The sequence below is a fragment of the Ictalurus punctatus genome, chromosome 1 (genome assembly GCF_001660625.3).
Source record: "Ictalurus punctatus breed USDA103 chromosome 1, Coco_2.0, whole genome shotgun sequence".
Taxonomy (NCBI): Eukaryota; Metazoa; Chordata; class Actinopteri; order Siluriformes; family Ictaluridae; genus Ictalurus; species Ictalurus punctatus.
In genome coordinates, this window is record NC_030416.2 from 14022869 (window position 1) to 14050244 (window position 27376).

At 38.3% G+C, this 27376-nt stretch overlaps 2 protein-coding genes across 2 annotated transcripts; both read left to right on the forward strand.

Annotated features, from left to right (window-relative positions):
• Positions 1-807: 807 nt before the first annotated feature.
• Positions 808-1574, forward strand: hbae (hemoglobin embryonic subunit alpha). The gene is given in 3 exon segments (NM_001201056.1): positions 808-915; positions 1002-1209; positions 1328-1574. Coding segments are annotated over 3 exon segments (432 nt in total). The 5' UTR covers positions 808-820; the 3' UTR covers positions 1457-1574.
• Positions 1575-22036: 20462 nt separating this feature from the next.
• twist1b (twist family bHLH transcription factor 1b) lies at positions 22037-23565 on the forward strand. The gene is made up of 2 exons (XM_017453097.3): positions 22037-22773; positions 23099-23565. Exon 1 carries the CDS (start codon positions 22202-22204, stop codon positions 22724-22726), a length of 525 nt encoding a protein of 174 aa, XP_017308586.1. The 5' UTR covers positions 22037-22201; the 3' UTR covers positions 22727-22773; positions 23099-23565.
• The last annotated feature ends 3811 nt before the right edge of the window (positions 23566-27376 follow it).

Here is a 27376-nt window from a genome sequence, read left to right on the forward strand (position 1 = left end):
ATTTTTTTTTTATCTGTACATGTATATTTAGAAGTTTAGAAAAAAATATAGACATATTCTAGTTGCCTTAGATGAGATAGCTTTGTCTAAATATATTTTAGTTATATGAATAGTGCATTGAATTTTACTGATACAACCAGCTGAAGGAATAGGAAGATCCTGTTGTACATTTTAAGAGGTCACACCCATGAAAACCTTCTGCTGATAACATATTTACACTGACTTACCAATATTTTCTTGGCAGTCTTTACATGATCCCACCCATTTAATTACAAAGAAAAATGTGTAAATACAGACTGATAAAAGCAAATCATTGGTTTCCAAATTTCACTGCTCGGATTGGAGTGCAAAAAATCTTAAAATTAAATATTTTCATGGTCCGATTAATAATGTGAACCTTTATACCTATGTGTTTATGCCAACAAATAATTTATGCTTTATGTTTTTACCTCAGAGCATTCATATTTATATAAAACTAAAGGAAAATATTACCCAAAACAAATAAATTATAACAATAAAAACAGGCTACATAAGCATTCAGCGTTTATTCATTTCATATCATTTATTTTTATGAGCTGTTTATTTTAAATATTTTGTAACTAATGTCACACTTGAAAGGGGCAGGTTGTTTCCAATCAGGCGTGAATGTTATCTCTTGCAAGAAGCAGAAGTGCTGACTAATCTATCATACTTGAAATGAGTCCAAGCTGTCACGTATTTGAGGTGGGTCCTGGGCGTGCCAGCTTCAGCTCCTTGTATAAAAAGAGGATTCCTTTTTGAGGCAGTTTACAGAAGTCTTCTTCCAAAGTACTCTGAAACCATGAGTCTCTCTGCTAAAGACAAAGACACCGTCAAAGCCTTCTGGGCCACGGTCTCCCCAAAGGCTGGAGAAATTGGTGCTGAAGCTCTGTACAGGTACATGCTCTTCTTCTGTTTTTGTTATTTCCCATTGATTCCTCTTTCAGTACTGAGGACCAATTCTTTTCCATTTCGCTACGCAGGATGCTGACAGTTTACCCACAGACCAAGACCTATTTCTCCCACTGGACTGACTTGAGCTTTGGCTCTGCCCAAGTGAAGAAGCACGGAAAGACTATTATGGCTAGTGTGGATGGTGCTGTCAGCAAAATTGATGACCTGACCACTGGGTTGCTTAGCCTAAGCGAGCTGCACGCTTTCCAGCTACGTATTGACCCGGCTAACTTCAAGGTAATTGTACACGATACCATCTTTATTTGCTCTGTAATAATTTTATCTTGTTTTTACCAATAGATCCTGTCTCACAACATACTTATTAAATGTCTATGTTTTGCCCATTTCCTTGTAGATCCTAGCCCACAACGTGCTCGTTGTTCTGGCTATCATGTTCCCCGCTGCCTTTACTCCTGAGGTGCACGTGTCTATGGATAAGTTTCTCAATGCCTTGGCCCTGGCTCTCGCTGAGAAGTACAGATAAGAAGATCTGCAGGCAACAGATGGACATCGACATGCATCGGTCTTTCTCAGATCCAGAAAATGTCCTTTACTGATCTAAATAAATGCCAAAAATATTTTTGGCCTGCTATTGAAATCAAGACTGTCTTCTCTGGTCGTCTCTTTTGCTAGTAATATGTGTTCATATTAGACCTAGGACTAAAAGAATTTGAAAGTAGTAGTGGAGGGGAAAACCAAAGGAGTCTTCATTTACAAAAAAAACAACAACTTTTAAGTTGTTTAAGGCACACACAAAACATAGAGGCCTAAAAAGTGTCAAGCAGGTTCCATTAAAACCTCCAGTTGTCACACCATGATTTACAAATGTATTATTATTCAAAACACAAATTGAAAAGTATTATGTTTTGTCAAAATAAATTAAATAGATGACCCATGAAAAGATGTTCAGAGCATAACTGCCAAACCTATCAGAGTGAGAGAGAATCTAATTAAATAAAATTGCAAAAATGTAACAGAAAGACATTAATAACATTTAAATTGCTATAAAATATTTTACAATGGATTGTTGACAAATCTCACACTCGGGTGTCCTGTGAAGCATGCAGTAAGAAGACATTTCGTTTTTAATGAAAGAACATTGCGCCTTTGATAAAAAAAAAAAAAAAAAAAAATCTGTAGTGTGTGTGGTGTGCGTGTGTGTGCGTCTGTGTGTGTGTGTGCGTGTGTGTGTGTGCGTGTGTGTGTATGCGTGAGACTTTTGACGGAGCTTCGTGTTTCTTCTGTTTTTCTTATCGTTATTTCACCCGTTTTCATAAAACACAAAATCAAACAGAAACAAAACTTTGAACCGCTCACGGTTTGCTGCCTTCCAGTTCAAAGTGGGTCTCTCTCTCTCTCTCTCTCTCTCTCTCTCAAAGTAGGCTACTTTATTGGCATGATTGCTTATACATACAACATTGCCAAAGCGTCAATACAGATAAGAAAGGAGAAATAAAAATAAATAAATAAACAAATACATCCATCCATCTTCTACCGCTTAATCCTTTTCAGGGTCGCGGGGGAACCTGGAGCCTATCCCAGGGAGCATCGGGCACAAGGCGGGGTACACCCTGGATAGGGTGCCAGTCCATTGCCAGGCACAATCACATACACACTCACACACCCATTCATACACTACAGACACGCCAATCAGCCTACCATGCATGTCCTTGGCCTGGGGGAGGAAGCCGGAGTGCTCAGAGGAAACCCGAGGAAACTCCTCAGCATGAGGAGAACATGCAAACTCCGCACATACATGGCCCTGACAGGACTCGAACCCGGACTCTAATTAATTAATTAATTAATTAATTAATTAAAAAAGATCAATAAAGTGTTAAAATGTAAGTTGCCAGTGTAGGACTAAAGGATATACTTGTAATTATATAATTAATTATTATGTATATTAATGCCATAAAATAAAATAACATAAGGCAATTTCGAAATAAGTAAATAAGCATTATGTTATTTCCAAGTATTGTTCTCTTGTGTTACGGAAGGTATTACAGTGAAGGAGAAAGTTTGCCTCTGTATCAACCTCACCAGTCTTACCGTGACAGCACACTCTTTCTACCTTTGGAAGCCATGTTTGCTTGTGTCTGCCTTTCTCTTTGGCTAGACTGTGATCACTGAGTCTGTATTTTGTAAGGATCTGTCTCTGTTTTGTATCTATGACGCTGAAGAGGTTTTCTGCCAGTTCGTATTTTTTTTGTTGAGGGTCCAAGAACATTCTAGTTTACTTAGTTTTTGCTTTCACTTTCCCAGTGGTCCAACTATGCATTTTTACAAGCTTTTATGATTTGGTTTATTCTAATTTGAGTACATGGATTTAAATCACTGCCCATTTATAATTAACATTACAATGATTTCTAAATTGTTAGATCTGAAACTTTGTAGGCCATTGTAGATCTTTTTTTTTTTTTTTTTTAGTCCCAGTCACAATCACAATCTGTAGTGTTTCTTTTTTTCTTCTTCTTTTTTTTACAATGTTTCACTGGCATCTCTAATAAATAGTATAGTAAAGTGATGTTATATAGTTATTTAATGAGAATTAGTCAGACACACATTGATTTTATTTCATATTATTTAACTTTTGTCCAAATTTAAGCACAGCACACCCATAACTACTTACTTAAATTTAAGGACAGTACCATTATAAATCATGTTTAATTTGATTAAATAAACTAAGATTTTACTGCTGATTTTACCCAGCAACTGTATTTTTTTGTTTTCTTGTTGGAATAAGAAACATTTTATGATAAAATATGTAATATGTGATGTCCCAGAAACTTGCGTCCCACAACGCTCCACAGCAAAGAGATAGAGAAAGCTCAAATTTCCTATGTAGATAGACAGTTTATTACTTTGAAAAATGTTCTGTAGCTTTTGTTGATATCATGGTTATTAACTTTATTTAAAAGCTATTTTTGCTGAAAAGTTAGACTTTAGGCGCTGGCGTCTACACTAGATGGCCTAAATTAACAAACCTAAAAAAAAAAATTCTCCATTTGCTGTGACAAGAAGTTAGGGTGCCAAAATTTTCAAGAAGAGAGCTCAAAACACCTCCAATCATTCTGGATAGACATGTCAAGTGAATCATCTGATGGTTTTATTAGGGGAAAAATAAGATTGTCTTTTTGGCACATTTTTGTCTTCCACTTATAAAATATGAAGATCCTAATGTGCAAAGATTGGCAGGTCTGAAACAGTCTTTTACCATTTGCTTGTTTGTTTGTTTTGTTTTTGGTATTTTCCATCTCACCCACACCCCCCTTGCAATGTCTTGGGATGCGCCCCACAGCTTGAATATCTCTGCATCAAAAGATTTACCATTTATGGAACCTTGAACCCAACAAAATTGAAGAAAACAAATTGATAATAATAAATACAATGTAAATAGTAAATACAAAATATTTGCCTGAGATTTCATTCTTTCATTTTGGTGTGACATTTTTTATTTGCAATGTATGACGTCCAAGAAATATAAGAAAGAGTGACGGCTGTGACAACATGCCCTGCTCTCCCTGTAACATGACCCTTTCAGGAAGTGCTGCCAGTGCGCATGTCCCGGGGCTCGCGACCCAGGTGTATCCGAGAGCTGACGCTATTGTGTAGCTAACGAATTACTCCGTGTTGTGAGGCCGGAAGTAACACCACCAATTTTCACTTGGCAAATAACTCCAGCTAACAACATTAGCTCGTTCTTTCCGCTTAGTAGAAGTAGACAAAGAATGTCTTTCATAATTACAATTAATCGCTTAATATAGCCTACCTAACGCGTCACAATAAAAGAAAATAAAAGAAATATTGCATTATTGTAAGCTAATATGGTGTAACTGGATAGAGAATCCATAGTTTCATGCTTTTAAAATGTAGAGCTCTGGGAGGTTTGGTAAATGTGTATCTCCCATAGGACGCGTCTAATTTGATCAGATTTAGAAGTCACTAATGGTCGGTCTAATTTGCCTACCTCACTCCACTTTGCCAAGTTATTTGTTTTTAACAGAGCAGCAGACCGCAACATGGTGTTCATAGAAGTGTGTCCCAAATCTCACACTATTCTATGTCATTTTGAAGTATAAATTGTGTGATTATTGTATTCAGTTCCCAGATGATGCACTCATTCAACCAAAATAGCAAGGTGTGGAATGATGGACACTTCATATGCAATCAAAGGTCACAGCTTTCCTTACATACGGATGGGGAGGGACTATATCAGGCTCAGCGGCTGAACTTAAATACAAACAGCCAAAGTCACAACCAGGACTTACTATGTTGATTTTAAATTGTGCAAGCAAAGTTCACATGCAGAGACAATTACGCCTCCTTCTGATAGTGTTTGAGGTCTTGTTACAAGGAAACATTGACATAAACAATAAAATGTACCAATTCATTTTTGTTATCAGTTTGGTATTTCGCATACTGCTAGCACCAATCGCATTATGTGCGTTTGACGTAATTTGCTTTCAATCGGGAAACAGCATGTACTTCTGGTTAGTACAATACCGAAGGTGTGCCATTTGAGTCGATACTAACCTTCTAAAACTCATACACTAGACAGCAGAATGTATAGTGCATAGTATAAGTGTATAGTGTATTGTATGTCATTTGGGACACAACTTAGGACTAATTAAGAAGTGTCTGATGAGCTATGGAAGCCCCAAGAGGCTATGCATTTTTTTTCATCTTACTTGTTTTCTCGTGATCACGACTTAATTTTCTCATAAATTTAACAACTACTCGCTATAGAGACAGTGGAGGAGCCAGAGGGGGGTCCAGGGTGGCCAATCGCATGTCAGGGGTATCTAGTGCCACCCCGGACATCCCTCTGACTCTACCACTGTCTCTACAGCGAGTAGTTATTAAATTTATGAAGGCGATGGCGAAGAAGCCACCTCTAGTCCCATTTTCTCGTGATAAAATTACATCCTGAGACAACAGCTTTTTGTTGGGGTGGCAACAATTGCAGTTGCTGATGCTGATTGCTGATGCTGATGCTGATTGACACATCATTTCACCTCTTGTCGAAAGAAGAGGGGTTTTTTAACATTCACCAGCAGCGTGTACAGTTTTCAAATCATGGACGAGCTGAGAATAAGAAAGCATCATATCTGAAGTACGTTTTTAAGGTTTAGCATCAGGTTTGTTTGCTGAATAACTTTTATGAGACGCTGTGTGAGTTGATAAGGCTCCAATAGGCTGCCTGTAATATTAAGACGGCACATATAAATGAGGCGATACAAGTGTGGCTCAGTTTAGTTTACTTTTATTAAACAACATCCAACAGCCTTTAACACCATCAGTGTCCCACAGCTTCATCTCTGTATCTCCGCTGATTCACCACCACACTGTCCCTATTAGATACACATCTCACTAACAGTATACATGGTACTCTCTGTATTACCAAATATAACCACACATATCCCTGTGCTACCATTACACTACCAGTTCATCAGATTAGAGAGATCGGTTTGCAATTTAGCATAACAATCCTTACACTTACATCTGTGCTAGTAATACACGCATATACCGTGCGGTGTGTAAGTTACAGTATTCAGATGTTTAGCTAATGTGGGGAAGTAGGTTACAGCTGTCAGTGTTCAGATAGTTAATATTTAGCAGTTTGAAATGGATTAGTTACTTCAGTTCAGAGGAGGGCTAGCAATGATCAAACTCCTAACATATACTGGTAGTTGATTTTAATGTGCAGTTATGAAAATGAAGATTTGTAATTAAGATAAAAATGATGGTAATTGGTTGATTAGATGTAACCATAGACTGTCATATTTTGCACAGGATCAGTTAAACATGAAAAGAAAGGGAGAGATATCAGTTCTTTTTAAAGAAGCACAAACAGGCGGATCAGGTGCAAACAGCCCTGTCTGCTTCATGCCTGCTATATCTAATTGGTGTGTGTGTGTGTGTGTGTGTGTGTGTGTGTGTGTGTGTGTGTGTCTGTGTGTGTGTGTGTGTGTGTGTGTGTGTGTGTGCGTGTGTGTGTGTGTGTGTGTGTGTGTGTGTGTGTGTGTGCGCCGTGCGTGCACTGTTACTATCACTTCCAGAAATTTTTGGTCCCCATGAGAAAAACAGCTTATAAATCATACTAAACCATACATACTACATTTTTAAAATGTAAAAATGCATTTTTGTAATATTTAGGTGATGGATAGGTTTAGGGGATATTACATACAATTTACAGTTTAGAAATCATTATGGAAACTCCCCATAAAACATGGAAACCCAACATTGTGTGTGTGTGGACCCCCGAAAGTAGCAGTGGCCACCCCTTGTATAAAACTATGGTTCCTCCACTGTGTAGAGATAGACTTGTGAAGAAGTTCTTCCCAGTAAAGAACCAGGGTCTCTATATTGTCTGTCTAATGTGGAAGTTATCTGACAGAAATAGAGCTATTTCAACTTAACTGAGTCCCTGATCAAAGGACATTTTTTTTGTATGAAAAACAAAACACTTTTGTCAGCACTATAGCTAATGAATTTAACGTATTCAACAAACTGATTTGTGGAAATGTGACGAAACCACCACATGATGTCGCTACAGTGCACAGAGTAGACTACAATCTAACTGTGACCCTCTGGTATTTCTTTTTACCTCCTCTACACATTATCGATTTATATCTCACAGGGTTTGGAATCTTTCTATTAATGAACAAAGTCTTAAAGAGCCACTAAAAACGGACTCTGAGCTGCTGTGTTTGCAAAATATTCCAACTATGTGTATATATATATATATATATATATATATATATATATATATATATATATATATATATATATATATATATATGGTCTACATGTATATTGGCTTAAGAATGTTAACTTTTCTTGCTCTTTTGGGTATACTGTTTTGAAAACTTTTTCTTACTTATTAGGCTCATGAAAATTCCCATGTGTTCATTTCTTTAGTCAGAACTGTAGTGACACATTAGGAAATGCTTAAGCTGTGACATCCTGATAGAAATCACTCTTCTCTCTAGTTTCATGTTCCTGAAGTAGTTTTTTCTTACTAGATAATTTTCCATTTTCTTGACACATTTTAGTTTTAGACCTAAATTCCATGGAGAATTAGATTTTTATTTATCTCTATCCATCCATATTCTGCACCACTTATCCTACACAGGGTCATAGGGAGGCTGGAGCCAATCCCAGGGGACATCAGGGCACAAAGTGGGGGACACCCTGTATGGGGTGCCAACTTATGACAGGGCACAATCGCACACACTTTTACTCACTATGAACAATTCAGAGATGCCAATATATATATGTATACATATATATATATGTATATATATACAGTACGTTACAAAAGTGAGTTCACCCCTCACATTTTTGTAAATATTTGATTATATCTTTTCATGTGACAACACTGAAGAAATGACACTTTGCTGCAATGTAAAGTAGTGAGTGTACAGCTTGTGTAACAGTGTAAAATTGCTGTCCCCTCAAAATAACTCAACACACAGCCATTAATGTCTAAACCGCTGGCAACAAAAGTGAGTACACCCCTAAGTGAAAATGTCCAAATTGGGCACAATTAGCCATTTTCCCTCCCCGGTGTCATGTGACTTGTTAGTGTTACAAGGTCTCAGGAGTAAATGGGGAGCAGGTGTGTTAAATTTGGTGTCATCGCTCTCACACTCCCTCATACTGGTCACTGGAAGTTCAACATGGCACCTCATGGCAAAGAACTCTCTGAGGTTCTGAAAAAAAGAATTGTTGCTCTACATAAAGATGGCCTAGGCTATAAGAAAATTGCCAAGACCCTAACACTGAGCTGCAGCACGGTGGCCAAGACCATACAGCGGTTTAACAGGACAGGTTCCACTCAGAACAGGCCTCGCCATGGTCAACCAAAGAAGTTGAGTGCACATGCACAGCGTCATATCCAGAGGTTGTCTTTGGGAAATAGATGTATGAGTGCTGCCAGCATTGCTGCAGAGGTTGAAGGGGTGGGGGGGTCAGCCTGTCAGTGCTCAGACCATATGCCGCACACTGCATCAAATTGGTCTGCATGGCTGTCGTCCCAGAAGGAAGTCTCTTCTAAAGATGATGCACGAGAAAGCCCGCAAACAGTTTGCTGAAGACAAGCAGACTAAGGACATGGATTACTGGAAGCATGTCCTGTGGTCTGATGAGACCAAGATAAACTTATTTGGTTCAGAAGGTGTCAAGCGTGTCAACCAGGTGAGGAGTACAAAGACAAGTGTGTCTTGCCTACAATCAAGCATGGTGGTGGGAGTGTCATGGTCTGGGGCTGCATGAGTGCTGCCGGCACTGGGGAGCTACAGTTCATTGAGGGAACCATGAATGCCAACGTGTACTGTGACATACTGAAGCAGAGCATGATCTCCTCCCTTCGGAGACTGGGCTGCAGGGCAGTATTCCAGCATGATAACGACCCCAAACACACCTCCAAGACGACCACTGCCTTGCTAAAGAAGCTGAGGGTGAAGGTGATGGACTGGCCAAGCATGTCTCCAGACCTAAACCCTACTGAGCATCTGTGGGGGATCCTCAAATGGAAGGTGGAGGAGCACAAGGTCTCTAACATCTGAAAAGGACTCCAGTGGCAACCTGTGAAGCTCTGGTGAACTCCATGCCCAAGAGGGTTAAGGCAGTGCTGGAAAATAATGGTGGCCACACAAAATATTGACACTTTGAGCCCAATTTGGACATTTTCACTTAGGGGTGTACTCACTTTTGTTGCCAGCGGTTTTGACATTAATGGATGTGTGTTGAGTTATTTTGAGGGGACATCAAATTTACACAATGTGTGTGTGTGTGTGTGTGTGTGTGTGTGTGTGTGTGTGTGTGTGTGTGTGTGTGTGTGTGTATATATATATATATGTGTGTATATATAGTGTATATGCATGTGAGTGGAGTTTGCATGTTCTCCCCGTGCTTTATATATATACAGTTCAGTGCTCTCCACTAATATTGGCACCCTTGGTACATGTGAGCAAAGAAGGCTGTGAAAAATTGTCTTTTTGTTTAACCTTTTAATCTTTTGTTCAAAACAATTGCAAACAGAACACAGGAAAAAAAAAATATTTGTTAAATATAGACGTGCAACAATTATTGGCACCCTTTTAGTCAATATTTCCCTTTGCCAAGATAACAGCTCTGAGTCTTCTCCTATAATTCCTGATGAGGTTGGAGAATACATGGCAAGGGATCTGAGACCATTCCTCCATACAGAATCTCTCCAGATCCTTCACATTTCGAGGTCCACACTGGTGGACTCTCCTCTTCAGTTCACACCACAGGTTTTCTATGGGTTTCGAATTCAGGGGACTGGGATGGCCATGGCAGGACCTTTTTTGATTTTGTGGTTAGTAAACCATTTTTGTGTTGATTTTGATGTATGTTTTGGATCATTGTCCTGCTGGAAGATCCACCCATGGCCCATGTTAAGCTTTCTGGCAGAGGCAGTCAGGTTTTCACTTAATATCTGTTGATATTTGATAGAGTCTATGATGCCAAGTATCCTAATAAATTGTCCAGGTCCTCTGGCAGAAAAACAGCCCCAAAACATTAAAGAGCCACCACCATATTTAACCATGGGCATGAGAGACTTTTCCATATGGCTACCTCTCTGTGTGTGCCAAAACCACTTCAGGTGTTTATTGCCAAAAAACTCTATTTTGGTTTCATCTGACCATAGAACCCGATCCTGTTTGAAGTTCCAGTAGTGTCTGGCAAACTGAAGACGCTCGAGTTTGTTTTTGGATGAGAGACTTTCTGACCCCGAGACGCAACTAACGTCTGCAATTCTCCAGCTGTGATCCTGAGCTTAGTTTTTTTGGCCACTCGAACCATCCTCTTCACAGTGTGTTGAGACAATATAGACACACGTCCAATTCCAGGTTGATTCATAACATTTCCAGTTGACTGGAACTTCTTAATTATTGCCCTGATTGTGGAAATGGGTATTTTCAATGCTTTTGCTATATTCGTATAGCCATTTCCCATTTTGTGGTAAATGTTCTGCACTTATATAGCGCTTTTATCCAAAACGCTTTACACTGTTTCTTATTCACCAATTCACATACACACTCACACACCAATGGTAGAAGAGCTGCCGCAAGGCGTTAACTTGCCATCAGGATCAACTTGGGGTTCAGTGTCTTGCCCAAGGACACTTCGGTATGTGGAGTCATGTGGGCCGGGAATCGTACCGCCAACCTTACGATTAGTGGACAACCCGCTCTACCACCAGATGCTCAACAACCTTTTGCCGCACATCACAGCTATATCCTTGGTCTTACCCATTGTTATGAATGACTGAGGGAATTTGTCCTATATGTTACCTCATATTTATACCCCGTGAAACAGGAAGTAATGGGTGACCAATTTCCTGTTCCTAGTCACCTAGGTGTGCTAAAAAAAATTTAAAATATCAATGGGAATATTTCAAACATATTTGAATATACTTCAAATCTATTTTTCTCACATTGGGGTGTCAATAATTGTTGCGCACCTATATTTAACAAAGATATTTTTTGATAAACATGTGCTGTGTTTGCAATTGTTTGATATCTATGAGAGCAGAGTATTTTTGTGAATTATTTTAACAAAATTTACCAAGGGTACCAATATTAATGGAGGGCAGTCTATATATAACAATTAGGTTTGAGTTTTGTTTCAATTTCTAATACATGCAAGTTTGTTTTTTTTATTTTATTTCAGTTCAAACCTGTTTGTGCTGCACTGGGTTCGGGCTCATTAGCATGTACTGTATACTACAATACCTGTACTGCCTCCTCTGCCGCCAGTGAACTCAGAGCTCTGACAGCCAGTGAGCCATCCACAAATCAGTTACGAACAGAAGCATTCCTGCGTCCTCCTGAATATAAAGGCCATTACATGATGTATGTTGGGGCCAAGGAGTCATTTAGCTTGCAAATTTATTAGCTGTGTTATTTAAAAGCTCTTTTTTGTCTGCGCATCTCACTTCTTCCACCAGTGCACGCTAATAAATGTGTGACTGATGATGTGGCCAGAGAGAAAGTACAACAATTAAAGAAATCAAAACAAACAGAGGATTGCATATTCCTCAGCTAGATTTCATCTATCTTGTGGTTTAGTTTTCTCTTGAGGAAATAAGCACAGTTTCTTTTATGTTACTCTTGACTAAGAATCATTTTACAGAATCTGACCCTTTTACAACAAGCCTCATTTTAGTCAGTAAATGAAAAGTAGAAAAGTAAATGTACAGTGAATTATAAAGTGTCACTGATACTAAACATGTCTCAACATTGATATTTTACGTGTTCTATCAGTAAAACTATAGTTTGCACTTTATTTTGAAATGTTTAAGTGCATTTTTAGGAGCAAGCCATATTGATGACTTATGACGTATTGCTCCAACCAGCCCCGCCACCAACCCCCCCCCACCAACCCCCCCCCTAAACCCCCACGCGCTTTTCTGTTTTGTTGCAGAATCCCTGCTTCTACTGAATCATAAGAGAAACCTTTGTGACTCACTCTTGGCACTGTCTGTGGGATAATGTGTGTAAATCATCTTGCCATTTTTCCTCCCAGATACATGGATACATAGAGCTCAGGAAACCTGTATGAAAGAGAAAAGTTTTCTGCTGAACCACTTTTGCATACACAAGCATCAAATTCAAATGCACAAACCCATACTGTGAGTGAGGGAAAGGGATTTTAAAGAGGCTTACTTTACTGGGTCAGTTATTTTCTCTTTTATATATATATATATATATATATATATATATATATATATATATATATATATATATATATGTGTGTGTGTGTGTGTGTGTGTGTGTGTGTGTGTGTGTGTGTATATTTATATTTATATATATATATATATATATATATATATATATATATATATATATATATATATACACACTCACACATTTTGAAAACTTGGCATATAATAGATCATGTCTTCATTTTAAGCACTCTTGTTATTCATCTGCCAAGAAAATTGTTGGTAATATGTACAGTAAAATGGAACGTCTTTTGAGACTCAGCTAGCCGTCAGATAACAGGCATTATCTAAGGTTCTTTAAAACAAACTCAGATGATAACTATTACCATAATCCTTCACTCTAACTGGGATTATTAAAATTTTTTTATGGATGGCAAGATTTCATACTGCCATTGTATTGATTGCTAGCTAGTTGTCTTTTCTAAAGTGTTTTAGAACTTTAGAAGTGTTATATAACTCTTATACTACTTCATTTTATATCATTAATGAGCAAACACGCCTTTTTAAATTGGTCTATTATTAGCCTTATATTATGTGAATAAGTCCCTGTGAATGAGCTGCTGTTATAGAAATGATAACTATTACAAAATGTGCATTAATATAACCCTGTGATTTAAATTACAGCCTGCAGTACTGTCAGGGGTGTGCTGTTATTGAAAATCATATAGAAACACCTTCTGACCAATCAGAATCCAGAATTCACCAACTCTGTGGTATAAAAGCAATAAATCACTCAAAGGCATTTGGTGCAGTGATTCCATCTCGGGTAAGGGCATTCTTAGACACAGTGTCTGTCGGTGTGCCTAAAACCCTCTTACCTGTGAAAAATATCACAATAATGCACATCTTCAAGTAACCCACTGTGGCCACAGAAACTATGTGATAACATACAGTGTTCAATAAATAATTTCATTCATTATTGATAATATTTGCTATAAACAATTCTTGCGCCATGCAAGTCTGTTAACAGTAAGCTTAGTTGCTAAGCGATATAATGGACAAAGATTAGGGCATGCCATGACCAGAACAGAACAGTCGCTTAAGTGTAACCGTTTTTTGGGTGTTTGTTTGTTTGTTTGTTTAAAACCTGTGGTGTTAGTATGGAATTCAATTACTTTGATGTAGTACTTATATAGACAATTTTACAACAGCTTTGAACATGGTTCAGACAATCACATTTTAGAACCGAAACTATCCGTTTTATGGGAAATCTTTTAGCAGTTGTTGTTTTTTGTTGTTGTTGTTGTTGTTGTTTAAGAACCCTTGATAATCTGTGACTAATAACCTGTTGTTTGCTAGTAATTATTTGGATACTGTTAAATGGCTTATTGGTTTATTGTGTTATCCGTCTATTTATCATGTTAAAAGTTTGTGCTTTATCAGGTTAGCTGCTGGGTCTGTCTATTAGTTCAGCTTTGATTTCCAGGCAAAGCAGGTGATCAATTTGTGGTGCTGTGTTTGATGGAAACTGGCTGAAGAAAGAGCCATGCCGGCATGTCTTGCTAACACTGCAGCTCCCCCACCCTGCCAATTCATACTGTAATGGATAAAACACATGGGCGGAATGGTGAGAAACACACTGAGCGGTGTGGTGAGGTTTTTTTTTTTTTTTTTTATTAAGTCACAGAATAGCTAAGAATGTTTCCCACGGGCAATTCTGAAAAACTGTGTGTGCACGGAAGCTTATTGAATTGTATTATTATTATTTGATTTCATTTCACTTTTTTATGAGCAGAATATCATACGATACCATTGATCAATATTGTTCTGGATGCAACATCTTTATCATTATAGCATGTGTACCTGTTTGGTGTTTTACACATGATTACATTGATAAACGTTTCAGGACTGCCCTCACACCATGCTGTTCAGGGTAGGTCATAGTTTGCATACCCCGTCTTGAGAATGTAATCGTCTTTGATGATGTTCAGTAGACACTTTGACCTGGTGTCACCTTATTTAATGTCCAGCAGATGAGTGCTGATAAGCATGTCCTGCAGGTGCACACAAACTTGTACAAAACACCCCTTTCTGTCTGGAAAAGCAATGACTGATACAACAGAACTTTCCCCAGCATGATTTAGTAAACTGTACATTAAGTTTGATGCCACTGAAGGTGTTTTTTTTTATGATTTATGACTTTCTAAAGTTCCAGATTGATGGAGTAGGAGAGCTGCTCAGGATTATGATGCCGTTATTGATATGTATTAATCTAAGTGATGGCAGAGAAAGCTCATGTTCAAACCGAAGATCTGCTAACAGTACAAATTGAATAAGACTAGCATTTGGAAAGTTTCTGAAAACAGTTGTGTAGCCACTTGGATGGACCAAAAACATTCACACACACAGGCTCTTTCTGAGTTATGATGCTTTAACATGCTTTTGAAGTGAGGTTTGGATGGAGAACACGAGACTAAACAGAGATGTGAGATTTCTGGAGTGAGCAAGTTGGGCAAAATCATTTACAGCACCTTTAACTCTGTTTGAGAATATAATTGCTAAATTCACATTTACTCTTGTAGAGCACAATGTCTCTTTACAGTAGCAGCCTATAACATTCTCAAGTCTCCATGTCGATGGCTCCTAAATATCCGCTTTCAACATGAGAGAGACGCTGCAGGCTAATATAAGTTCAAAGTCGCATTTCCAGGAACTGTGGAAAATGGTTGCTGTGAGATTAGTCCAGTCAGGGTTTAGCTTTCAGCATCCTGCAGGGAAGGGCTGGAGGATGGTGGAGCTAACACTTCTCTCTTTGCAGATCCTTACTCAGCACATAGCACTCTCTCAGCCTGTGTGCTTGTGTGTCTCTCACACTCTCCTCCCACATACACCCTGTCTTACCTTTAGTCACTTCGTTAAAGTCTGATAAAAAAAATTTAAAAACAGCCTATTGCTCTTAGTGCAGCATGATATTCAGCCCAAAATCTTGTTATTCTTCACTTCATAGTTCTGTTAGTGCATAAATAAAGGAACTGTGGCTGACTGCATATAGTTCCAAGAGTAACACAGTGAGGGGAGCCGGTGATCGTACGCTGACAGACAGGAGTTGCTCCTGAGGAGGGACACACTCTGAAAGTGAATTTAGCAGTATGAGTGGTGGAAAAATCACACAGCTGCAGACATGGGGAGATATATTGTTGTCACTCCCACATAGTTTCAAGATCATCTGCTTAAAGATTTTTTTTTTACTACTTAAAGCTGACTGTGTTGTAATATTCAGAGGACTGTTATTCTGCTTTTCTCTCACCCAGCTGCAGAAAAGTGTTGGGTAGTGTCAGTGGGCTGGACGCCGCGACTTAGGTTCTCTCAAATACCTACTGAGGAGACAGCAGGAGCATCCGTCCTTCTCCTCTGTTGTTTTTGGCTTGGGCTTAGAAGTTCCTCCCCTGAACATTATACTCCCCCCACACACCCACACACCTCAGCCTGACACACAACCCTTCCTCATTCTGTATTCTACATACACAGCTGCAGCACTTTCAGTGACCCTGACTGATTCTCACACACACACACACACCACACACACACACATACACACACACACACACACACACACACACACACACACACACACACACACACACACACACACACACACACACGTAGATACATAGTTACCCATACAGAAACATGCACAGAAAATCTAGTGCACTTTGCTGTATAATTAGGGAAGGGAGTAGGGAAGTTGTAACTCAGTGGTTAAGACACTGGACTTCTACTCAGAAGATTATGAGTTCAAATCCCAGCACTGCCAAGCTGCTACTGCTGGGCCCTTGAGCAAGGCTCTTAACCTTCAACTGCTTGATTGTATGAAATGTACATTGCTTTGGATAAAGGTGTCTGGCAAATGCTGTAAAAATATTATTTTCCAGATAGATCCTTGTCCACAAAAATTCTGAGAAACTGTATATTTCTGCATATATTATAACCTCGCATTCATCAATCCTCTTGAAGATCTATCTTTCTGATGTAAAACATAGTTCTTGGTGCATGAGCACAGAAATGGAGTCTAGCTCATTCGGTTATCATGTAGAAATATTGCAAAAGGCATGGGCCTCTGCCTCTTCTGAAACACTGCCAAATATTCAGCACTGCTTTCCTTTGCTAAATGGCCTGAGGGATATCATTAGCGTTTGGTCACTGATAAAAGACTAACCCCTACCCCAACCCGTAGTTTTAGTGAATCCAGTAAGTAGTATACTTTGGAATGCAAGAACGTTATAAATTAAGTAATGTAGCGACTAGGAGGATTAACTCAAAGTGTTATTTTAATGTCCACTGTCCTTCAAATTATTATTTTATTACAGTTACAGTAAGTACAGTTAATTTAAAGTTCTATGATCTTTTATAACTTATTCTTGGGTGAAACTCTGAATTTCTGTATTTGTAATGGCTTCAATTCTTGATTACATTAGTAACACAGTACTGTAGGCCCACCTATATTATATTGTTTGGCCAATAAAATTAGCCAGTGAGAATTCTGCTGATAAATCATAGTATTGGTAATGTGTTCTTGAGAAAACTGCATTCAAAAATATGATTTTATATTGTTGGACTTATAACAAATAAAACATTGTTCTGAAATGTAACTGTTTGTACAGTATGGTTGTATGCTGAGATATTTGTGACTATGACTTTGAATGCAGACGTGTACAATTAATAGCTAACTTTAATTTGCACTAACTAGATAGTTCAGTTTTGGTAAGCAATTAACCAAAGCAGTAATATTAGGTCACATAGTTATGTAGCTTTGTTTTTCGTCAAACTCTGTACATGAACAACTCGTGAACTTCAAGATATCTTTAGACCTCAATGCACTTTTAAACCTGACAGATGTAATTTGTAGGCATTTTCACAACCCCATTTCTTGTTTTACAACTAGTTCATGAACCATTCAGATCTATAGTAAGAATTGGCCAAATTTACATTACCTTACATTACTTAAATATCAGCCTTTAAAATGGACAGAACACAATTTTCCATTACTTAATTATTTACAAAATTTATAAAGAACAGTGTGTTTTAAGATGTTCTCTGTTATTTATGTCAATTTGAGATATTGGCATTCATATCAGCAAAGAGATGTGTAAATAAAACGACAGAGTGTTCAAAAAGTCTCCACACATGGGGGAAATTAACACTTCCTAGCTAAAGGTCTTCCAAAATTGTTCTTACTTATAGTTATATATGTACAGTTGCAGTTGGAAGTTTACATTCACTCATCATGAACATGAATGTCATGGCAATATTGGGCTTTCAATCATTTTGTTGAACTGTTCTTTTTTTGGGGCAGAATGATTATACAACATACATCTTTAATTAAAAAACAAAAACTAGAATTTGGTTCTCAAGTTTTAATTTATTTGGGGTTTTCTGTTACATAAGGTAAAAATTATACATACAGGGCCAAAAATATACATACAGCACACCTAATATTTAGTTGAATGTCCCTTAGCAAGTTTCACCTCGAGCAGACGCTTTTGGTAGCCATCAACCAGCTTCTGGCAGAATTCTGGTTGGATATTTGACCCCTCTTCTTGGCAGAATTGGTAAAGTTCAATGACATTTGTTGGTTTCCTGGCCCTGATTCGACTTTTAAGCACAGTCCACAAATTTCTGATAGGGTTGAGATCAGGACTTTGGGATGTCCATTCCAACAGCTTAATGTTAGCCTGCTTTATCCATTCCACAACCAGCTTTGATGTGTGTTTGGGGTCATTGTCCTGTTGCAACACCCAACTATGTCCAAATTTTTAACCGTCTGGCTGATAGTTTGAGATTATGCTGAATAATTATAAGGTAGTCCTCCTTCTTCATTAATCCATCCACTTTGTGCAATGCACCAAGTCCACTGGCACCATCTTCTTTTTCAGATCTGCACTGTACTCCTTGACATTCCAATAGTACTGTGTGTTGGTCAATCCTATGAATGCTGTTAAACAAACCCTTTTTATGTTGGCATGGAGAAGCTGCCAGCTGTAGTCAATCATGACCACTAACAGGAAATTAAGAGGCCTTGGTCTTGGCAAATTAAAGTACATTTTGGAACTTTCAGCACCTCTGAATTAATAATCTTAGTGTTTGTATGCATAATTTTGGTCCTGTGTTGACTACAGAAAAACCCCAAATTAATTAAAACTTTAACCAAAATCAAAATTAACCAAATTCTATGACATTGGAATATTGCCAATATTGCCATGACATTCATGTTCATGATGAGTATATGTAAACTTCCGACCGCAACTGTATATATATCAATCCATCCATCTTCTATACCGCTTGTCTTTCCTTCAGGGTCACGGGGAAACCTGGAGCCTATCCCAGGGAGCAGGGGCACAAGGCAGGGTACACCCTGGACAGGGTGCCAATCCTTCGCAGGGCGAAGGATCACATACACACATACACATTCACACACCCATTCATACACTACGGACACTTTGGACATGCCAATAAGCCTACCATGCATGTCTTTGGACTGGGGGAGGAAACCGGAGTACAAAGAGGAAACCCCCGCAGCACGGGGAGAACATGCAAACTCCACACACACGGGGCTTCCATGGGAATTGAACCTGGACGTGTGAGGCGAACGTGCTAACCACTAAGCCATGTGCGCCCCTGTGTATATATATGTGTGTGTGTATATATATATTGCAAGCTTGCAATGGACATGCAATCACATGCATAACACCAGATGTGTTAACACGAGTTCATGAGTGGGTGAAACGACTAAGTGTGTGTTTACAAAGAAATGACAATCAGGTAGAAGATGTTTTGTAAATAAAGTTTCATTTTGCTAAAAAGTGATAAATTTCCCCTATGTAAAGAGACTTTTGGGACACCCTGTGTATTATCTGTTGGAATTTGTACTATATATTGGGCATTATTAATCAGATATCGCAGTTATTTATTTTTAGATCCTGAAAGACAGTATAGGTATCAGTGATGACACATTAATTTCTGTCAGAAGCAGTTCTTAAGACCTCTAAAGCAATTAGTCCAAAGATTATTGCCTTTATTCAAACAAGTTCACAGTTTATTTATTCAAACTTGTCTAATCTTTAGCAGTTTCTCCATTTCTCTTGGCAGACAGCCTCTATCAGTACTGATATGGTGTCTGAGTGCAGTCTGTCTGAGTTCAGCTCTTTCCATAGACTCACGCAAAATGGTGCCAACCACATCTGGATAGCTGTCACCTCTGCTGCTTGGTAGAAGATACTGTAAGCGTTTCTGGGAGAGGCTTCACATTAAGGCTGTGTTCTTACAGTACAGGAATGTCATCATGAACTGAAACTTGACCTTGTCTAACACCTAGGGCCTTCCACATTATTTAACAGCAGATTAGTCTTAATAATCAGCCATGTGTTTAAACAACTCATTAATTCAGTTACTTTCAGGGAGGTGATTGTGTGGGATAGTAATATGTTTATTAATTATCTTAAAAGCATACTGAAATGCACTGTTATTTTTTGCCCGTTCATACTATATGAATTGGTCAATGGAGAAACAGTTCTTTCCACAACTCAGCTGATACATAATAAAACAAATAGTAAGACTTTCATTGATAGGCTCTGGCTCCAGTTGATTTGGCTGTGCACACACTACTTAGGGAGAGGCTGTGAAATATTTGGCTCCTGAACTCCTCCTGGCTTTTGAATCAGTACATGAATCATCATCACTAACTTAGTCTGAGTCAAAAAACCCTCTTGTTCGCTCACAAGTCATAAACAGAGAAGCTGATCTTGCATGACATGTGGCGTTTAGCATACAGAATTTATCCAGCATACTTTGGGCTTGTAAAAATCTACAAGTATTATCCTTAAAAATGAAGAGAGCCAAGGTCTTTTTATAACTCCTCATCAATCTACACAGCCTCTGTGTGCAGTATAGAACTGCAGTATGTTATGTAAATTTGCAGAAAATATACATTATCCACAATAATGTTGATTTCACTGGAACTGTATAAATCTCCATGGTGTTGAAGCGGTCTGATGTAATGTCAGAAAAGGCTTTCTGCTTTGTATTGTACTGTATAAACATGCAACTATGTTAACACAAAGACTTCTGCCAACAACACAACCTGCCTTCACCTATCATACAGAATGGACTCTAAAAGATTTCTTTATGTTGGGCTCAAGCCTTCTACGTCTACATCAGCATGGCTTCATTTTGTATGCTTAATCTACCTTTTTTTATTAAAAAAAAAACACACACACAAATTAAGTTTCTTATCCTCACTGTGGAGTGTTTTGGTAACCACAGCATTGAACCCTTATGCATAAACTTGTTTTTTATATGATTATTTTCCTCACACCATCCTCACGTTATCCTCAAGCATAATAGACATTTAGGTTTTAATTATATTATTATCTATTTGTAATGTAATTATATGTACTTTTTTATATTGTGTTTTAAAACAAAAGAAATGAAAATCATGACGGAAAAAAAAATGTAACAAAGATTGCTAATCGAAATTCTGTGATAATCTAAAGTGTCATGCTTAGTTATTGCACGGAGATGATATCAACAGACAAACTAAATCTCATCTGATGATTTGATTGTACACAGACTCAAAGCACCACACATACACCCCAGGATAGGGCTGCAGTTGAGCGCATGGACCTAGGGATTTTGACTGTCCACTATTTAAAATTAAAATAAAATAAAAAGGTTTACAACAAAAAAGAGCTGTATCTTCTCACAAGATAATTTAAATCATAAGGCAAACTGAAAAGAAAAAAAAAAAACATTAAGAAGTTTTGCCATATATGGCCCTCTTTGTCTCCAGACTTGATTTCGAGAAAGGCAGTGTGTTGCACCTGGTAGATTTATAAAATGTGCCAAGAAGAATAGGCATGAACTGGCCAAACAGTCTGACAGAGCTACAGTGAGACGTCAGGAAGAATGCTGGCGAATGTTATACCTGAGAAGATCCAAAAGCTTTTCAGAGAACACAAAAGAAGCTGGAGGCAGTTATAAAGGAACAATATTTTTTTTTAAAAAATTGTATCACATTTATATTGCATGCAAAACTACTGACATATACAGTATATGACTGTTTCTGTTGCTTTAATATTAATATTAAAGACACATGTGTGAGCTAACATGTACATGGCTTTGCACTAAAACAGAATACTATAGGCTCCTAAATAGTATGCAGTGTATGACGCACAGTTCAGACACTTGCCTACTACTGAGATGGATAGTACAGAGTATGGAGTTTTGGGCGCTTGTTCCCTTCACCCCTCCTTCTCACGTAGCGGCCTACGCTTCCTTGGCCAATCAACTCTCTCTCCTCCAGCTATAAGAGCGCCCCAACTTTTTGTCCCAAGTAAACTTTTTCTGTCGCGTGGAAACCTGGATACATTTTGTTGTTGTTGTTGTTTCAATTTTTTTTCATACAAAGTGCATTATTCCACCGCAACCCAATGAGGGAATAAACGCGCCGTTTTGACGTGCCTCGGAGGTAAAGAGATGCCCGACGAAGCTGTGCAAGACGGATCGAGCTGCCCCGTGTCTCCAGCAGACAGCGTCCCGAGCAGCAGTGAAGGCGAACTCGAGCGGCACACCAAGAAGAGCGTGCGGAAAAGACGCTCGAGCCGCAAGGACGCCGAGGACTCGGACAGCTCTGTGCCGGGAAAGAGAGGGAAGAAGTCGAGCAACGGGAGCGGAGCAAGCAGCGGCAGCCCGCCATCTCTCGAGGAGCTTCACTCGCAGCGTGTCATGGCTAACGTGCGCGAGCGGCAGAGGACGCAGTCCCTGAACGAGGCCTTCGCCGCGCTGCGTAAGATCATCCCCACGCTCCCTTCTGACAAGCTGAGCAAGATCCAGACACTTAAGCTCGCCGCACGCTACATCGACTTCCTGTGCCAGGTACTGCAGAGCGACGAGCTCGACTCAAAGATGGCAAGCTGCAGCTACGTGGCCCACGAGCGCCTCAGCTACGCGTTCTCCGTCTGGCGCATGGAGGGCGCGTGGTCCATGTCGGCGTCTCACTAGCGCGCGCCACAAACTCAACGCGCAAGGAACGACTGGGGCGCTGGACGGTACGCTTTATTTATTTATAGATTTATACACGTTTTAGAAACAATATTCAAAAGCACTCAACAAAATGTTTTAGGCAGTTTAGAGTAAATCACGAGCCAGTCCAAGCACAGACAAGTTGGGTTTGTGTACACATAGGTTTCGCAGTTACTGATACTTATTATTGTCCAAAAGATAACATGGACTATTTTACCTCATCGTTAGCATGCGTCGTTCTGAGTTATATAGACTAATATGATTTTTTTTTTCAAGTGCTAAAAAAATATGTTTGTTTTGCACTGAATGTTGAAAGATGCAGTCTAGTCTAATGCATTTTCTGATTTACAGGTGACAGTCATCTTTGCTGACGAGACTAACGTGGAGCGATGTATGAAAACAATGCTGGATACTTACATTTCTTAAAATAGTGGAGGAAAGACTATTATGGACTCTTTAGCAGAGGAAAGTGGAACTTTATGGAAAAGAGGCCGCAGACAATGCCTTCTGAACCGCTTGGCCCAGAGTAATAGTCTTGACGCTGAATGTCTGAATTGTGTGTCACGATGCGCACCTTTACCACGAGAACAGCAGAAACCGCGAACTGCATCCAGGAAGGATTCCAGAAGATTTCGTGTGGTACTGAAGTAAATTAGGACATGTAGTTCGAGCTTTATTTATTTATTATTGACACGAGTTGTCAAATGTGCCAAATGTGTTTCTGTGTCGAAAATGAATCCCTATTTTTATTACTTTTGTAAATAAATGTGCATTGCTGTAATAAAGGTTACGAATTTTAAAAGGACAAAAGAACATAATTCTTTGTTTTGACAAACTGAAATTATATATATATATATATATATATATATATATATATATATATATATATATATATATATATATATATATACATATTCTGAAATATGAATGCTAAGAATAAGAATCAATATAAATTATAATATAGCCTGTTACAACTAGTACATGAACAACAACAACTACTCATTCTAATAATAATAATAATAATAATAATAATAATAATAATAATAATAATAATAATATTTTAACAGGCTAACAAAAAATCAGTTACTGACTAATATATGTAAATTTTATGTAAAGTTGCTCAGAATTGGTTTTCCCTTGTGTAGGCTATGTAATTATTCTTAAACACTTTCAATTCTGGGACTCTTTAAAGATGCAGAGCACAAATGATATGTCCATAGTAGCAAAACATTATTTCATTCTCGTGTCTTGAAGGCAGTTATAGGACAGGTTTTTTTGTTTTTGTTTTTGTTTTGTTTTTTAGTTTAGTGTCAGGTATTGAGTGTCATAATTACTTCCCAGGATTTAGTATAATTATCCTTGTAATATAAAAAGACACGGAAATTTGACGAATATCTAAAAATCATATACATCTTTATTGCCGCGAAACAAATCAATGTCCAGTAAATTAAACCTGAAATCAAACGCTGGGCTACTTTTTCCCTTTGACAAGCTACACATTTGAAAGTGTGTGTGTGTGTGTGTGTGTGTGTGTGTTTACACTCTGCACTGGGCTTGAAGTCCCGCTGACGGCCTTCAGTCTTGGAAAGTGCTTTAGTTCAGCGCGCGCGTGCTGGAGTCGCCGGCCGAAAAGCGCGTGCGCGTTTGAAGGTGTGTAATTGGCCTCTGAGGCACGTACGGAATTTCCAGATGTGTATGAAACCGAAGCTGCCTTCAGCGGCCACTGGAAGGTGGCCTATAGGTTCACTTCTCATGTACACACAGATTGCTTTTACGACGGCAAGCCTAGACCCAATATTAAAATAAATAATATTACATTTCTCTTCGGGGAAAATCACCAAAAGAGCTCCAAATGTCTTTAATACGGTCCCATTACCCTGTTAGGTTCCTTGTCATAATAGCTTAACATAGCGTCTTATAGGCTAGTAAGTATAAGCAGCATATTTAGAGCTCGTTTGGTCATTTCGTGATTTCCCCTAATATTATTTATTTAAAATAAATCATTTTAATGGTAAATTTTAATTTTAAAAAAATAAAAAAATATTAATTTAACAAAAAATAAAGATGAAACTGGAGTTCATTTCCAGTTGTAAAGGATTTGGCAGATGCACGTTAGAGGCACACGAACGAAGCTTATTTTGAACAGATGTTAGCATTTTCGTGTCACGTGAATAAAACAGATGTTCAGAGGCCGAGGACCGCCTTTGAATTCACTCCACACGAAAAATGAGCTTTGAAACAAAGCTTTTGCTTTCGCTCACGATGAGAAAGACTGCTCCGAGTGACTCCGGCTGTCTTCAGGGATTGCAGTGCACCAGAGATGAAACAGTTTTGTGTTGAAAAGGGCTGCAGATTAACGATGTGGAGGTGCGGAGCTGGAGACAGAGAGTGTGGGATGAGCTGCTAAAAAAAAGCCCTGCTTTACAGGTACTGCTGCAAACAGACTCAATTCTGCTAATCGGTATACTATAGTCCGTTAATACAAGCAGCCTATCAGTCTGAGATCCACAGTTTTTAAGTCTGCAAATATGATTTAATATCCATAAAATGTGCTGTGGATAATCACAGATATGCTGACCAATGCCTGCTGGTAATTCAGTTAAAGAATGAAAGAAAGGTTTAGGCAACTAATTCATATCAGTTTTTTCGTTGATTCGTGTGGTAAATATAATATCACCAATGCAATCTTCGATGATTATAAATAATGTTGTCAAAACAAATCATCTGAAAGAAATCATTTTAGATTTATACTAGACTTAGATGCGGGGGAAAACAAGTTTTAAGCGTTGGGAAACAACACTGACAAGCTGATCAACACACTACACCTGGTCCAGTGACCTGATTCATGTGTAACCTGTAATGTGTCAAAAAAAAAAATTATCGAAGTTAAATGAATACTAAAATTAAGTTTTAAGTATATTGTTGACCCTTTTAAAATATTAATTCTAGTTAATATGCATTGCTTTCCTGGTCAACTACATACATTCATAGAAAAAGTTAAATATTCTGTATTATTTTGTCTATTTTCCCAAAAGACATTTAGCAAAAAGCTGCACTCTCTAATTCTGCTTCAGTGTCCTTTTTTAAATCTACAGATGGATATATTTCGGTGAACAGGATTGTTTTATTTCATATGTTTAATTACAGTTCTGGCTTGCTTGTGCTCAGATGTTCTAAGAAGACTCTGGTGTGTATTGCAATGACCATATATTAACTTGAATTAAAGGAACATTAAATAATGCTTTTTGTGTTTTGTAAGTCTTTTATATTGCTTGTTCTTAGATATGTTTTTACCATAAAAGAAGAAAGGTCTAAGAATTTTTACTGTGTGAAAGCAGCTGTGAGCCATTTTGTCTTTTTTTGTTGTTGTTGTAATGTCTAGATAACCAATAAAATAGTTTTGATGATTCACGATTTTTTTTTTTTTATTAATTAAAGAAAATTTTATCTTGTGTACTTTGAAATGAAACGCTGTGCCTAGAGAGCCACTGATGAAATGTAATAATTGCACAGTTTACGAAGGCACAGCAATGCAATTAAAATGGCTGAGGAGAGCATAAGAATCACAAGTTAGCACAGTTTAGGAGTCAGAACAATGAACAATGAAGAAATAAACAGTCAGTAAATCATGTTGCTTAAACCTGTCAGTGTGAGTTAAATGACAAATGATGTTCTCGGCTCTGTTATACACCACTGAAAGAAGGCTTGTCTAATACTAGATACCATAATCCAACTAAGATTTGGAAAATGCATGCATATGCTCTATTTGAAAGTTTATTCCAGTGGGTATCAATAAAACCAGTGATTAATTTCTCAGTTCAGTCCAACAGACCCAAGAAAAACAACAACATAAGTGCATAGTCATTAAGGTGGAATAAAGTTTATCCAAAAGGCAAGTGAGTGTTTGCTTAGTCAGAGAGCTGGTCTGATTCAGAAAGTGTGCTGGTACAGTACTTTAATATGCCTTGATGAACAGCAATGGCACAGTCATCACTCATGTTACAGTTTGGCCTGGTGGAATAGCGCTGCTGAGGATTGAGGCTAACAGAGTGTCAGAGGTCCTCTTTCAAACCCGTCCAAAAGAACAAGTGTAAGGAGGTTTGAACATTGTGTTTGCTCAGTGCTCTAAGCTCACCACCCAGGCAGCAGACAGCACACGCATCCCTCTGCCTTTGGGGCATACACAATGATGTCACACTCAGGAAATGGATGGAGAGACTTGGCACCTCTCAGGTTTGGCCAAGCAACCATTGGCTCCATAGTACACTGTAAAAATAAACAGGCAATCAGAATGCCGCACAAGAAGTACACAAAGCCATAGTGGAGTTTCATGGATCATAAAAGAAGGGTTTTCACATCAAGAGGACTATTTATTTGTGCAGGCTAGTTGTCTGTAAATAACCTTGTCTTTCTCAAGATGGACTGTCTAAACATAAAGCTGAAATTAAAACAGTTTATATCCCAAGCTACGACCTCAAACCTTCCTGTTAATGTTTAGTCATATGACTGGATACTTCTCTGAGAATGAATGAGAGAAAGTTGGTTGGGAAAAGATTGCAAGGAATACATCGTAGATTAAACCTTCTGTTATGACAGTATGCCCAAACATGGCCTTGCATTTTATCCAAT